The 15,516-nt window shown below is 45.3% G+C and overlaps 1 protein-coding gene across 2 annotated transcripts; it reads right to left on the bottom strand.

The window, feature by feature from the left end:
• Nucleotides 1–369: 369 nt before the first annotated feature.
• Nucleotides 370–12,783, bottom strand: SAR1A (secretion associated Ras related GTPase 1A). Of its 2 annotated transcripts, none has more exons than XM_035137461.2 (7): nt 12,639–12,783; nt 9,769–9,843; nt 8,760–8,879; nt 8,040–8,105; nt 6,691–6,794; nt 6,154–6,285; nt 370–3,024 (listed from the first exon to the last, which is right to left on the bottom strand). In XM_035137461.2, exons 2-7 carry the CDS (start codon nt 9,824–9,826, stop codon nt 2,908–2,910), a joined length of 597 nt encoding a protein of 198 aa, XP_034993352.1. In that variant the 5' UTR covers nt 9,827–9,843; nt 12,639–12,783; the 3' UTR covers nt 370–2,907. The 2 variants fall into 2 exon arrangements, with proteins under 2 accessions (XP_034993352.1, XP_034993353.1); XM_035137462.2 differs by lacking the exon at nt 12,639–12,783 and adding an exon at nt 12,075–12,397.
• Nucleotides 12,784–15,516: the final 2,733 nt, after the last annotated feature.

A 15,516-nucleotide genomic window follows, 5' to 3' on the forward strand; every position in this document is an offset into this window, starting at 1 on the left:
TCATTCTTTTCAAGCAACTCCACATGCAGAAAGGGCTTCCTTTTCCTTTATAGGTCTTCTTCTGAACCAACCAGCTAACCTAAACATGCTTCAGAGCTTCACATGCCAGAAAATATATTAACTCCCAGTGTTACGTAATTGAACATATGTGGTGGCTAACACTACTACGTGACATACAGTACTTTCTACTACCTTCAAGATGCATTTTTTAAAAATTAAAACCATTCATCTAAAATGCCATTATACTTCAGGCACTGTATACCTTTTATTACTAGTTTATGTTGTGAGCGTATGAACTTCTTACGTATTAGGATTGTGGCCAGACTCAGTCCACTAAGTGTGATGGGTTGTTCTTGGTTTTTTTTATTAAAAAAAACTTTATTAAAATGTTTTGGATACAGACAAACCTTCTCTGCAAACATGTTTCACGTTTCCAGAAATGGGAAGTTAGAACATTTTGCTAACAGAATGACATGTTCTCTCGCCTTCCAATCTGTAATCCAGTTTCTAAAGTATATATTAAACTTTATATCCATACATTGCAAGGAGTTAGACTTGTCTAATGACAATACATGGCAAGGCGGAGGGGGAAAAGGCCAGAGCTATTCACAAGTACTTTCTCCAGTGGCTGAGACACCACCTTCATAGAAAACTATGCCTCTACTGGGCACAAATTCTATAGCTCTGTTTACTGGGGGTCTTCCCTTTAAGCATGGAACTGGAGTATGTCACTTCAGGTAAGGGGTTACCAGGTCGCATATTGTTTCAAGAACAATTCCATTTGCATACCTTGAATGTAACAGCCAACATGAGAACTCTAGGTGGTCAATACTGGAGATTCAAATAACGTAGTAACTGATCGGTTAAGTCAAGTGTGTTTGCATGACCACTGTAGTTTGACGTGGTTCTTTACACCTCCTTGGCCACAGAGTCATAGGCACGGTGGCCTGGGGAGATATTTACAGATTGAAAAGCTTCTGTAAAATCAAAAGGCTTCACAGAGACAAGATTAAAAGAGAATTCAATGATGATGCTATATGCAGCCATTTTTGGTGAAGACACTGCAAATAGGTCAAGAATTACAAGTATTCTAGAAGTGGAAGGAGAGCCTTCTTGATCCTGATCAGACTTCTAGTTATGCTTTTCAGGAATAGTTTACTGTCGCACACTTTTTTCTAATGACGATTCAGCTTAAACTATCCTGGGAGTACCCCAACTGTATTAAGTTTTACAAGTCAGATGCATCAACCGGTGCAATTTAAGTGTACCGTGTTAGCAATACATTCTGTTCCTCTTGCTGGCAGAGAAAGTGTAAATTCTCCTGTCTTTACAGCTGCATTACATGCTTCAGTGGAATCCATTAAGTGTTTGGGTAAAGAGCAACACATTTTGACATGCCCAAGCGCTGAGTGAATGTGCCAAACTCGGAAGTTAAAAAAAAAGAAAACGATTTTCACACCACCAGCACAAGAAACTCTGAATTTCAAACTATTAATGGTTACATTAAGGACTTATTTCCCTTTCAAAGATTTTGATGCAGAGACAAAAGATGCTAGATCACAGGAACTAACAATCAAGTCAACCTACTCAAGTCTTAGCAACAGAGTGCACTTTTCAGCAGAAAAAGTGCCTATGGCACAAAAGCAAAGAGTTCTTCTGGTGTTTTGCCATTTTGCATTTCATCTTCTGTAACAAAATTTAGCATACAAGTCACCTCAAGAGTTTTCAGACTCTGAGCCACCAATCCTTGCATCTATCAGTGAAAGATACTGCCAGCGAGCACTAAAATAATTTCAGCTAAAGCCCCATCATACTCCTTTAAAGGAGACTGATGTCTACTTGTGGTTTCTTTAAAATGGAAAATGAAGATGTCTAGGCAAATAATGAAATTTCAAACACAAGCTCTGTTGAATATAAAAGAAACAGGGTTAGTTTACATTAACAGCATTATGATATGCATTTGGTGAAAAAAATTAATGCTACAGTAACCCAACAAAATAAATTCATGATTTCTACTGCATTTTTTTCCAGCAGTTGCCTGCAATGTAGAACAAACCATATCACAAGCCTGAGACAATTGTTCCACTGCTGCTGCAGAGAAGGGGGATGAGAAGACTGCCGACAAAGTAAGTGGTGGTAACTTTGAGAGGTGGGCTAAGGTGATTAACTGCATTTCAGACTCCTATGCATAATGACATGGAAAGCTAGAACAAGTGTGCCTGCATGTGCGTTCCATTTCCCTCCCCAACTAAAACCCCTGTAAATTAAAGAAAACAAATCATTGCACAAGTCAGTCCCAATAGCACCATCTTCATGATCAAACAGTGTGACAGCACAACCATCTTACAGGGCAACTGAGCCCATCTTTCTGTTCACTAAGGATTATTAATATCATGATAGCTGGTTCAGTAATTTGGGATCTCTCTATCTAAACAACATTTAAATAGATTAATAAAAACCCTATCGAATTCTGGCCCAAACAAGATGAATGCTAACTTAAGAAATCTAAAGGGACACCGTTTACATTAAACACTTTCTTTAAAAAATAGAATTGCTTTTTCCAAAGTCAATTGGCCACAGTGGTGAGACAGGTTCTCTTTTCCAGCCATTAAGAGTGCTGTGTGCAGTTTTGCATTCCAACTCACCAGCCCCATTGTAACTGAAAGCCATGGTTTCCATGGGAAACAATGGCAACTGGAAGTGACAACAACCTGCACCAGTGTGTAGAATGTTATCTCCCAGACAAAGGGAAAAGAATTGTGTCACCACTGTGATATTGGGTAAGTGAAGACAGGAGTCTCTCGGTCTTTGCCAGTATGCGGTTGGAGAGCCTTCCATGTTCTAATAGAAAAGTCCATAAGGAAGCTGTGAACAGGATCAGTCCAGGAGTAGATTTCTCTCCAAATATCAGTCAATATACTGTGATAGCCAACGAAAACCTTCACCGTAGCCTTGCCTCTTCAGTACACTGCACATGAACACTTCCATGGGACGTGTGTTCAAGTCCTTCTGTGGCACATTCCCCTAGAGAGTCAAACAAGAATTCATTCACAGAGACACAGTTGCGGAATTCTAAAAACAGTAAAAGAGTTACTCGTGGCTTCAAACACACAAAAAACTTTCTTAAAAATTAGGAGTAGGGAACTTCCGAGCTGCAGGCCAATCATGGTGCACTGGGGTTTTAATTTGGCCATTTTTTAAAACGACACCCATCTGCCAATCAACTGACAACACTCCAACAGGGTGGGTGGGATCACCTGATGGGCAAAGGTTGATTTTATTTCGGCTGTGTGCACAAGTTCCCCTGTTGGGAACTGATGTGTACAGCCAAATCAGCAGGAGTTAACTCACCCTCATCAGCTGGTGAGTAGGGTAAATTCCTCCCCAGTTTGGCATGCAGTCTGGTGCAGCCAAAGCTCAGTGCAGGGCTGTCTGAAACCCCTTTTGCAAACGGCTGAGCTATGTTTAATTGTAAACATTTTAAATTGTAACTTTCACAAGTATATTAAATTGTATTTTTGAATTGTAAATTCTACCTTGACTGAAACATAGTATGCAGTACATAAATGCAAGAAACAAAAATAAAATTTGCAGTATATCCATAGTGGTGAGGCAAGCATGAACATATGCATCAGATTTTCAAATCTCTGTATATCTATCAGCCAGCAATGTTCTTGTGCTTTTTACGTACAGTCTATGTAAAAATAAATGGATCCCAACTGGACAACAGAAATGGCAATATTAAGAAATCACTGTATGCAAAATTCAATCTCCTAAGGCATTACTGTTGACCTGAAAATAAAGGAGCTTCAAATGGAGACTCAAGCAGGAAATGGTTAAATCGGAGAAGCTTGATTCGATTTGTTTAGGCTTTAAATCTAGATAATGCATGTCCTTTAGTAGGCATTCATTAACACAACGGCTTAAGGCTTCCTATGTTATTAGTAAGGATTGCTGTTGTGAATGATCTTGTATATACCGTGTTTCCCCTTTTTTAAGACGTAGTCAGAAAGTAAGCCATGGCAGCATTTTTTAGCATTAGTGAAATCTAAGACACCCCCTGAAAATAAGACATACCTCCATGCGAGACCGCCGAGCGCCCCAGCCAGCCAGAGGGGCCTGGAACCGGCTGCTGTTGCTGCAGCGAACGCATGGAGCGCCCTGCAGCGCCTGGCCTTTTCTTTTCTTTTTTTGGGGGGCTGCCCGAGGCCTGCCGCCCCGCCACCGGAACCGGCGGCTGCAGAGCGGAGCGCTCCGAAGCAGCGAGCGCTTGGAGCGCCCTGCAGCGCCTGGCTTCTTCTTTTGCGGGGGGGGGGGGGGGGGAGCTGCCCGAGGCCTGCCGCCCCGCCGCTGTAACCGGCGGCTGCAGAGCGGAGCGCTCCAAAGCGCCGAGCGCTCAGAGCGCCCTGCAGCGCCTGGCCTCTTCTTTTTTTGGGGGGGAGGAGCTGCCCGAGGCCTGCCGCCCCGCCGCCGGAACCGGCGGCTGCAGAGCGGAGCACTCCGAAGCGCCGAGCGCTCGGAGCGCCCTGCAGCGCCTGGCCTCTTCTCTTTTTGTTTGGCTGCCCGAGGCCGGTGGCTGCAGAGCGGAGCGCTCCGAAGCGCCGAGCGCTCAGAGCGCCCTGCAGCGCCTGGCCTCTTCTTTTTTTGGGGGGGAGGAGCTGCCCGAGGCCTGCCGCCCCGCCGCCGGAACCGGCGGCTGCAGAGCGGAGCACTCCGAAGCGCCGAGCGCTCGGAGCGCCCTGCAGCGCCTGGCCTCTTCTCTTTTTGTTTGGCTGCCTGAGGCCGGCGGCTGCAGAGCGGAGCGTTCCGAAGCGCCGAGCACTCGGAGCGCCCTGCAGTGCCTGGCCTCTTCTTTTGGGGGGAGAGCTGCCCGAGGCCTGCCCCCCGCCGCCGGAACCGGCGGCTGCAGAGCAGAGCGTTCCGAAGCGCCGAGCGCTCAGAGCGCCCTGCAGTGCCTGGCCTCTTCTCTTTTTGTTTGGCTGCCCGAGGCCGGCGGCTGCAGAGCGGAGCGTTCCGAAGCGCTGAGCGCTCGGAGCGCCCTGCAGCGCCTGGCCTCTTCTTTTGGGGGGAGAGCTGCCTGAGGCCTGCCCCCTGCCGCCGGAACCGGCGGCTGCAGCACCGCGCGCCCGGAGTGCCCAGCAGCGCTGGGCGGAGCGCCGAGCCAGCAGCCTGCCGCCTCGGTGCCGCGCAGAGCGCCCAGCAGCACCCCGAGCCAGTGGCCTGGCCCCTCCGAGGAGGCCTTAAGGTACAGGACATCCCCTGAAAATAAGACACCGTGTGTTTTTTTGAGTAAAAAAAGTTATAAGACGGTGTCTTAAAAAGGGGGAAACACGGTATTTAGGCTTTACCAGATTTGTCCTTGCCCACTTTTTACAATTCTCTCTCTACACCCACGTATATATACCGGTATGTATCCTCCAACTGAAGGTAACATTTCATGCATCTGATGAAGTAGACCAGGAAAGCTTATGACACAATACATCTATTAGTCTTTAAGGTGCCACACGATTTTGTTGTTCATCTCTTTTTGGGGAAGCCAGGGGTTCACATACTATACAAGATTGGTCATTTCTAACTGCACATAAGAGAACGAATTCCTAAAAGGAGCAAATATACCAAATAAAGCTATTCTATGAAAGCGAGCTCTTGCAATTCTCCTTGACCAATCGTACTCTTATTATAGCTTTGACTAAAACTAGCCTTTTACTTAACAAATTGCCTGGTAGCCATTGGTGACCAGGAATTGCATGGTGAGCAAGTGGGCTGGTGGAGAGGGATCTCTTGTTTTCCTCCTCTGCTAGTGCTCTTTGTTTCTGCAGTGGCTGAGGAAGAAAGGCAGGCAGTCTGTTTGGTAGAAGGCAATTTCCCCCCACTAGTCTTTTAAGAAGTATATCCTCTTCCTGGGCTAGCACAGAAACACAGGCTACTAACCTCTTTAGTAGGCTAGTAAAACTACTAATATTTGCATCACACACAGATGTACTGAAAGCCTGTTATCTGTCCTTTTCCAGTATTTTAAAAGCCATTAGAACTTCAGATTTCAAGACTTGGATCTTGAAATACCACTCTACTGAGAGAGCTTTTAAAAGGATATCAGTTTTGCAACACAGTATATCAATTTTCTTATTTTTGTGACCAGCCTTGACTTCTTACCTTTCCTGTGGTCTGCCCATAAAGCCCGAAAATCTCTCGCAGCTTCTCCTCACTGATAGCTTCTGGTCTGTCAATTTTGTTACCCAAGATAAGAATTGGCACATTTGATATTGTTTCATCAGTCATTAGTGCCTAATAGGAAAAAGAGAATTACATGTGCATCATAACATATCTGCAGCAATTATTCTAGATAAACCCCAAACAGTTCCTTGCCTATTACCATACATAAAATCCTTGCACTACTGTACAAAGTGAGGCATCACGGTAGTTGCACTTGACTTACAGTGAAGTCCTACAGAAGCTTATTGAAAAGTACGGTATGTTCAGGCCTAAAAGTGTTTCCAGAACTTAGATGCTTTAACTACTACCGGTACTGCCTTGTTTTCATTCTCCACTTTATATTTATTAGTTTTTTCTCATTATAACATCTCTTCTCTTTCACACAATCTTAATATCCAATTCTTCAGGTGACAGAAAGGAACAGAGATTCTATACAGGCACCAACTGCCTGTGTAAAACTGGGGGGAAGCTACATACATTAAGCTCCACTTTGGACTCCAAAAGACGTGCATGATCTGCGCAGTCCACTAAAAAGACAATCCCATTAATTGCTGGTAGATAATTTTTCCAAACACGCCGAGCTAAAAGGGAAAGAAAAACATTTTTATAAAGATTAACACAGCCACCAGTTGCAATACCCAAGAAGGGCAGAATTTTGGTCATGAGTGTTTCTCGACACATTTTCAAATTCCAACTTGCATTATAATCAAAGTCAACAATGTCACTAGTAGCTACTGCATGTGCTTATCTTTATCCCTGCATTGCAGGGGGTGGACTAGATGACACTTGGGGTGCCTTCCAATTCTACAATTCCTTTATTTCTATGGCAAGCACTCACTTCACACCCATGCTCAGTAATTTTAAAAGTACAGTATACATTATGTGAAGTAGCTTCAAAATTTTAGTACTTCCACATTTTCAGGGCCATTTCTTGAGGCCAACTTGTTCTGCTTAAAATGTAACCCAGTTACATTTTATCTCCATGTGGTTGTTTCTGCAAGAGAGCTGTTTTCATGAGGATTAGAATGGCTATTAGCCACAATAACTATGTTCCACCTCCTCTACTGGAGGCAGTACCCCTGTGAATACTAGCTGCTAGGAATCACAAGTGGGGAGAGTGCACTCAGGTCCCATTTGCAAGCATCCTGAGGCATCTGTGTAGTAGGTGTGAGCACAGGATGCTGGACTAGATGGGCTTTTGGACTGACTTAGCTGTGAACTTCTTTTTACGGTGGATGTTGCTATAACGTCAAGTATTACGATATCCCCAAAGCAAACAAAATTTGTATTTTTTTTAAAAAATGTACACACTTGGCTTGTATAAAAATGTGTTGTTTCAACACCCCCTTCCACAAAAAAAGGGAAGTGAGGAATAAAGACCCAAAGGTTTATTTTGGATGTGTGGGAGTGGTGAAAGGGCACTCTTCCTTTCAAGTGTTTCCCCCCTTTGAGAACAGGGGGTTGCCATATCATTCAAGTTCATGCAAGTGTGGAGCCAAGAGGGAGAAGTATGGTCTGAGGAGAAAAGCATGGCAGCAAGAGGTCCACAAACTATAGCTTGTCATCCAAAATTCATGTAACAATAAACCGACAGTGAGGAGGGGGGGGGAAACATAAATTGATGGGTTGCCATGCCAAGTAAATTTGGACTGGGGTGTGTGGGGGGGGGGAGAGTCACCATACCAAAAAGGCCGAGAACCATGATGTCATCATCATGACCAGCTAATTAAAACTCCCAGTTAATAATTTGCTACGTCAAAATAACCAACACCGAGACAGAAACACGTATCAATCGCAAGTCACAAGAGGGGAAATGTTGCTTTTACCTTGTTCATGGCCACCGAGATCAAAAGTTGTGAAAGTCATTCCTGCAATTGTCAGTTCTTCTGATGCTGCAGCAAAGAAGGAAAATATTTTATGAACGCCAGTACTGGTTGGTTGTACTGTTTCTCTCACATATAAAAATGACTGCATCTAAGATGAGCCGTTCAGGACAAACCAGACTTTAAAAGCATGGATGGCTAACCTGCTGCCCTCCAGATGCAGTCCAATGACAACAGCAGCAGCTCCCATCATCCCAGGCCATTGGATGTTTGGGGCTGAGGAGCTGGACTCTAGCAATGCCCGAAGGGCTAAGATCCTGGCCTTAAAACATCCCCTAAGTCTAAAATTACTTCTTAAACTTTCAAAGTCTTCAAATGACATGGAATTATTTTTAATTCTAGCTTATAAAAATTTGCCAGGTATAATGTGCATTTAATGACACAGTTCCCTATAATCTCTTACTAGTTTTTTTAAAAAAAATTATTAATCCTCACAAAAGGTATTAGGTTTGTAAGCCTTACTTTTCAAGGCAATGAGAACTGCTATTACACAACTTATTTTAAACATACATCATCCCTAGCTAACAGGACCAGTGGTCAGGGATAAAACAGCTGAAGGGCCAGGTTTGGCCATGCCTGCTCTAAGTAGTCTAGTAACATACAGTAGCATTTTTTTTTAATGACCTTAATAGATAACGCCACCCAAAGCTGTGTAAAGCTTACTTGGATGCAGGGTAGGCACATGTTGACCCAACCTGTCGTCCTTAAGCATGTGCAGAAGAGTGGTTTTGCCTGCATTATCCAAACCCAAGAAGACTAACTTTCCAGACTTCTTGTATAATCCTGCAGAATAGAAAAGCAGCATGTAAAAAGCAGCGTGTTAAAAAATGGAATAAGATCACTGGATCAAAGTAAGCTGTATAATTAGAATAAAGGGATCTTGAAAACTGTATCTTGAATATCCATGCTACCTTGGGCACATTTACAGATGGTTTTCTACAGAAAATTGCCAGTGCTACTAATGGAAGAAGGGAGCATTTGTAGAAGGGCTGAGCTTTCTAACTTCTATAGTATTGAAATTAAGACAGACTACTTCCTCTTAGGTACTATACAAAGTAGAAGTCTTCTGTTTTCATTGAGTTTTGCCTCTTGCCCCTCTTACCCAGGTTTTTGTGCCCTTTAGTCTCCTAGAACTGTAAGCTATGGTGTCTTCACCCTTTCCTTGTAGTTGTACAATTACTTCCATATAGACTTCAATACGTTTGATGAAGTTAGCCAAGAGGGGAAAGGGGAGAAGGATCATAGCTCAGCACAACACGTGCTTTAAATGCGGAAGATCTCAGATTCAATCCTTGGCATCTCCTGGTGGGGATAGGACAGTTTCCTTTCTTAAAATTTGAAGAGCTGCAGCCAATCAACTAGAAATGGGACTACAAAGTAGCAGAGGCAGGTTAGGGGAGTGTGTATACTTTTGGCACTGCACAGGGTGCCGCTGAAATTTGAGACCCACTGTAAGGCAGCCAGTTTTAAGAAATTAAAAATTAGCAAGGTCTCTGGTGCAAATGAGTAAAATTATAATTATAGAATTATAAAAGTCAGAGGGGTGAAAATGGCATCAGATAATGTGCCACCACCTCTCAGTTCCTAGTAGCAGATTGTGTGAAAACCAGCAGTTCAGGTGTTAACACTAAGCCCAAGTGAACTGTTCATAGGTGAACATTTGAAGCCTTACCTAGGAACTGCAGAACACTGCTGAAGCCATTGTAGATCCATTCAAATATGAATGACATTGTGGGAGATCAATTGCCTAGGAGAAAAATAAAAGCAATTGTTTGTGAATTTTGGCTATATACTAGAACATTTCAGCTACCATAATTTCCTATGAACTAGAAAGTTGCCATTTAAGAAGGACCAGCAGAAAAACAAAACTGAGTGGTAACTACGAATATAGCAGGGACAAATCAACACTTCCTCCCTCAAGCAGGGAATATAAGCTAAACAGTTTTCACAATGACTCCTATGTTTTCAACTGACTCTCTGTACCAGCATATTTGATATGCATAGCAGGTTACTCTAACCCCATATGAAGTCAAGATCTATTCTTAGTAGAAATGTTATGAGGTGTCTTCCCAAAGCTTCTAAATATGTATTACTTCTTATGCAAGACTTTGAGTGACAATCACAAAAAGAAGATATAGAAGAGAAATTAAATTGATTTCTCTTGGTTGGGAGCCTTTAATTTCAGGTTTATGCACCAAAACAAGTCTTTAGGGGCCTTTGTAAAGGGCTAACAAGTGCCCCAACTACCATATAGCTGTGGATCCCCTGCCTTGTCACTGCGTATGGTGAACACAAATAAAGGTTCTCCTTCTGCAGCTAGTGTGTTTAGGAAATACTCAAGTAAGCAGGGTACATGAGACACTTGCATCCATTTCTTTCAGGAGACAATGGAAGAATGCATGGATACACATTCATCTTAACAGAGGGTGGGAAAAGTTGTTCCATGTTCAGTATGGACCACAGCAGGTGAAACATGGCCCACAAAACACACAATAACACTTACTATGCTCACAAATGTTCTTACAAAGAGTACCCATGGATACCAATATTAAGGCCGTTTAATTGGTGCACAGACCACATCTTCTTCGGTTCATCTAATTCCAAATGGATAACTTTTAAACTTCTAATGTATTTATAAATTCAAAAGCATGGAATCCAAATGTTACAACAAAACTGCTGCTTGAATTACAAGAGAGAGTGGAATCCAAAGCAAAGGCTACAGGACCCACAATTTGGCTAAAATTGGGGGGGGGGGTAGGGGGGGACATTTTCCTCATAAATTTGAACACTGAACAAGTTAACCACCAACTTTTCTGTCTGAAGTCTACCATTACCAGATAATAATATTGCCAGCACTTACAGAGTGCATTTGGAGTTACTACTAATAAACTAAATGAACTTCCATAACTTCTAGGATAGAGGGCATGAATTCCAGAAAGGCTTATGGCTCAAAACATTTTGGTTATTTTAAAAGTTAGCTGTCAAACTATTCAGTTACCTGTGGGGGAAAGTATTTTTAACATAAATTTACAAAGGTTACAGCAGGGTTTCCTATACTTGTGTCTCCAGCAATTTCTGGACTGCCAATTCCCATCGTCCCTAACCACTGGTCCCGCTAGCTGGGGATGATGGGAGTTGTAGTCCAAAAACTGCTGGTGACCCAAGTTTGGGGAACCCGGGGTTACAGTACACTCCCAAGAAGAGAACAGCATCACCCACCAGTTCATCAATGCTCACATAAAATCCAAATGCCAAGACTGGGTTGCCATCTTTCCCCCCTACCCCTTGTGACTAACCATTACATCAGGGGTCGGCAAGGTTTACCTCACCTGGGGCGGTTCACTCCAGCAGAGATTTCTGGCGTCTGCATGAGTGCCGTGGAAGCAAGTCCCCACGCCACACTGGTTTAGCGCAGCGCGTGGGGACTTTCCAAACGGGCAGCTCATGGGCCGGTTAAATGATCCCCCTGGGTCGCTTGTGGCCCATGGGCCTTAGGTTGCCTACCCCTGCATTACATAATAACCAGAAACCCAACAGGTGAACAGAATTCACTTGCCACGACTTGGGAGCCTCCCATATATTTCTTTAAGGAAGCTAAGTGCCTATGAGCGAAGGGATAAAGGTGGCAATCCTACAGAGAGCAAGCTGCCTTAGGGCAAAGCCAAAACCAAGGATGAGTAGTGGGTGGGCGGAATATACTGCTAGCAGTTCCGGCTATTCAAACCAACTATAACCTTACAACCCAAGCCAGCAACTAGCTGGAGGACAACCAGGGTGGCAAGCCAAAGACCCGTGCCTCCCCCCCCCCCACAAAAATGCACAGATGTCACCCTCATTCTCAAGAGACGGGCATAGATATTTTCTGTGGGGGGGGAGAGGTCCCCACTCCACTGTTTCGGCACTCGCGCTTTCCAGCTTCGATTTTACAACACCAGTTTAGCATTACAACACCATTCTTAGTATTAATACCCCACCTACCCTTTTGTTTTTGAGGAGGGGAAGGATGGAAATGAGAAAGGTGGGCTGTCAGCAGATGAACCTTGGGGACTTCGGAAACCCAAAAAATAAACTAAACGAGAACGACGGAGAGAGGGAAGGAGTTGAGGGGGGGGGGAGAGAGAGAGAGAGAAGGCAATCCCGGCAAGCCACGTAAGAGAAGGAAAAGGCTCTCTAGCTAAGGCCGAGAGAGAGAGAACCGTTGAGCCGGTCCCGAGAGGTCAATGGACAGACGGAGAGAGAGACAGACACAAACACACATCCATCGCCCTCTCCAAGGCCACCAGAAATTTGTGATTGAGAGAGGGGAATAAATTATCGAGGGGGGGAGGGAGAGAGAGAGAGAAGAGCGGCTCCGTCGGGCTCCGGCCTCCTCAGACCACTCCTCCCCGCCCCCACCTCGCCTGCGTGTCACTTGCTCGCTTCCCTCCCTCCTTCCCTCCCTCCGTCTCACCCGCCCGCCCGCCCAGGCCCAACACCCATCCCGTGCCGCAGCCCCCGTGTTCCCCCGCGGCCTCCCCTCGCCCAGCGGCGCCTCCCTGTTACCGGACTGGGCGGCAGCAGCAGCCTCGACCAACGACGACGGCAAGCGGCTTCGACGGCTCCCCCTCACCCCTCCGCTCTCGCTCCTCAGCCGCCAGCGACACGCCGGAACTACGTAGCATCTCCTGCCTTCTCAGCGGCAGAGGCTACTTCCGGTGACGAGGGAAAGGGGGAGGAGCTGGAGCGGAAGGCGACGCCGCCTGCCCGCTACGTGTCCTGCGAGAGACGCAAGGATGGAGGCTCCGCCCACCGAGCGTAGAACGCAGGGTGTAAAAGGCTACGAATCCTAGAGTGGCAGCGTTCGAAGGGAGCCCGATGGTCAACTAGTCCAGCCCCCTGCAATGCAGGAAACTCCACATCCCAACGGGAGCGCGGGGGATAACATCCCATCCAACCTGAAACCATACCGGACTCTGATTAGCTTTGTCAATGTGCTAGCTGGGATAGCTCAGTTGGTAGAGCCTAATGAGTCTCTTAATCTTACGAGTTGTGGGTTCAAGTTTTATGTTGGGCAACAGATTCCAGCATCGCAGGGTTTGGATTAGATGACCTCCGGGGGGGTCCCCTTCCAACTCTATGATTCGCTAATTCAGTTCGGCTGTCCATAAGAATGTAAGGAAGGTCCCTGCAGCTCAACCACCCTTCCATTGCCGCATGCTGCTCTTGCAGTCGCCGCGCGGGTGGGAGCAGGGCGTGAGCGCAGTAGCCGTCTTGCCCACTTGCGATCTCTCCACCCCAGCAGTGGGTGTTTCCGAAGCAGGACGCAGCCACTGTGGCTAGTGGCCACTGACCAGGCTTATCCTCCATGCGTTAGTTTTAAGCCTGTTTTAAAGCCTTCCCACTTGGTGGCCATCGCTACCTTTTGTAGTAGCTGATCTATGTGCTGTGTTAAGAAGTGGTGTTGTTGCCCTAATCTTGCAACATTCATTGGAAGGCTGTGGGTTCTCTATAACATAGGGTATTTCCTTCTCCCTTTGCGGGTTTCTCTTCACAAGGGAGAGAAAGCCCAACATTCGATCATATGTTAAGGAGATGAGTAATTATATAACATTTGGGAAATATCTGAAGGCAGCCCAGTATAGGGAAACTTTTATATATATATGCTGGAAGTTGCCCAAAGTGGCCGGAACAACCCAGTCAGATGGGTGGGATACAAATTATTTTGAACTGCATTTCCCAGTTTAATGCCCATTCACCCACTTTGGCAAGATACTTTTGAGTGCCTCACAACTCACCCCAACTCTAGGTCATTTATGAATTGGTGGAAAGTGAGAGCACCTCATACCAATCCTGGAGGGGTGTCAACTTTCTACATCCCTCTGTGGGAAGAAATGCCCACTTTTACTCTCTCTGCGTTCCTCAAACAGTTACTGATCCGCAAGAAAACATGGCTGTGGTGTCTTTCCCTCCCATCTCCACTGAGCTTGTCCTACACCACTATTTACTTTTCTTCAGCCAGTTTAAGTCCTGCTTGCGTACGTTGTGTGTGTCAGGGGTGGGGAGAGGAGTAAAACAGGTTACACTGCATCACAACTCAAATTTCCCAGTCCTGCCCCCATTGCAACCTACACTACCAAAAATGCAGTTGTTACAATAAATTCACCCGCACTAGTCAATGGAAGGGCAAAATAGGCGGCCCAGGAACAGATGGTAGAACCAGGAGTTCCAGAACAAGGTATACTTTAAAAATTAGGGTAAGGAAAGTACTTGAGATGTCCTTGACTGCTTGAATTCTTTTATGAAACTTCAAGAGCTTATTCTCTGTCAAGCGCTCAAAATGTTCCTTGCTAAGAGGACTGTCTGCTTTCCCACACAAGTATTCATAATCATAATGATCCCAGTGAGAAAATCCATCATCTTCAAACCTCACCTCATTACTGAAATTTTCACCCCGTCTCCAGTACAACAAAAGACATTTATCATAATGCTGCTGCCAGGAGGGGAAGCTTTGCTATCTTATTCCGAACTACACAAACAGCATTTCATTTGGAACAGAATAGTATTCTGTCCAAATCAATGAAACAGGTCTTTCAAAAACAGAAAGCCTCAACAGAAATTTTAATGGAAAAAAGCCGTGCTGCATTTTAACACCAAAACATGACCTCAAGGAAGTGTGCGGCAAATCCTTTTGAAGAATTTCAAGTTCTGCATAGAACAGTCAGTGCCATTAATGGACACACGTTACCGGAAACTCCTTCCTATCAGAAAGTAGCCTTCCATGTTCCGCATGAGGGGCCCTAGGGCCCAGTGCAGGCTAACTGGCACTTAGTATGAATTGCAAAGCTGACACTCCAAAGTAGTCAACACCAAGCAAATTACAGCTCCCATCATAGAGAAGCAAGGATGGGGGCAACTGCCTGTCTGTCATGGCCCTGCTGCTCAGACATAGCGTTCACTCTCATTGCGAGGCATTCAAAGCTGCGTATCGTTTGAGTATGGATATTGACTCTATAATTTCGCATTAAGTGAGCTCTCCAAACCATCCTTTTTACTACCACGTAGAATAAGCCAGAGTCCACTGCTGCCAACAAATGTAGCTTAGCTGGGGGATTTGTGGTACATGTAAACCTGCCAGAACTGCCACCCAAATTATGGCGGCCCCACTCCCACCCTGTGCACATGATTCAGTGTTAAAAGCATAGGTGCACAGGCCAGAAACTCCACTCACAGCATTAATGCTGCTAGGCTACCCACCCCCAGTCTCCAAAGGATCCAGTGGGGGGGGGGAGGGAGAGGGCAGCCTGGCAGTGCTATGCAGAATTCCCGGCCTACATGTCTACTCTGTTCTTGCTAGTGCCACAACCTGAAAGGCCATGTTCCTGACATATCAGTGTAGTATACCGGTAGATGATGGGGGCAGTGAACGAGGGACAGGCATGTG

This window comes from Zootoca vivipara, chromosome 5, assembly GCF_963506605.1.
Source record: "Zootoca vivipara chromosome 5, rZooViv1.1, whole genome shotgun sequence".
In the NCBI taxonomy this organism is placed as follows: domain Eukaryota; kingdom Metazoa; phylum Chordata; class Lepidosauria; order Squamata; family Lacertidae; genus Zootoca; species Zootoca vivipara.

Bases quoted from the DNA above. Each gene is read 5' to 3' on its own strand.
- SAR1A (XM_035137461.2), bottom strand. From the start codon at position 9,826: ATGTCATTCATATTTGAATGGATCTACAATGGCTTCAGCAGTGTTCTG. The intron at 8,880-9,768 runs GTAAGGCTTCAA...TCTATTCTGCAG, and splicing joins CAGTGTTCTGCAGTTCCTAG to GATTATACAAGAAGTCTGGA. The intron at 6,286-6,690 runs GTATGTAGCTTC...TTTTCCTATTAG, and splicing joins AGTCCAAAGTGGAGCTTAAT to GCACTAATGACTGATGAAAC.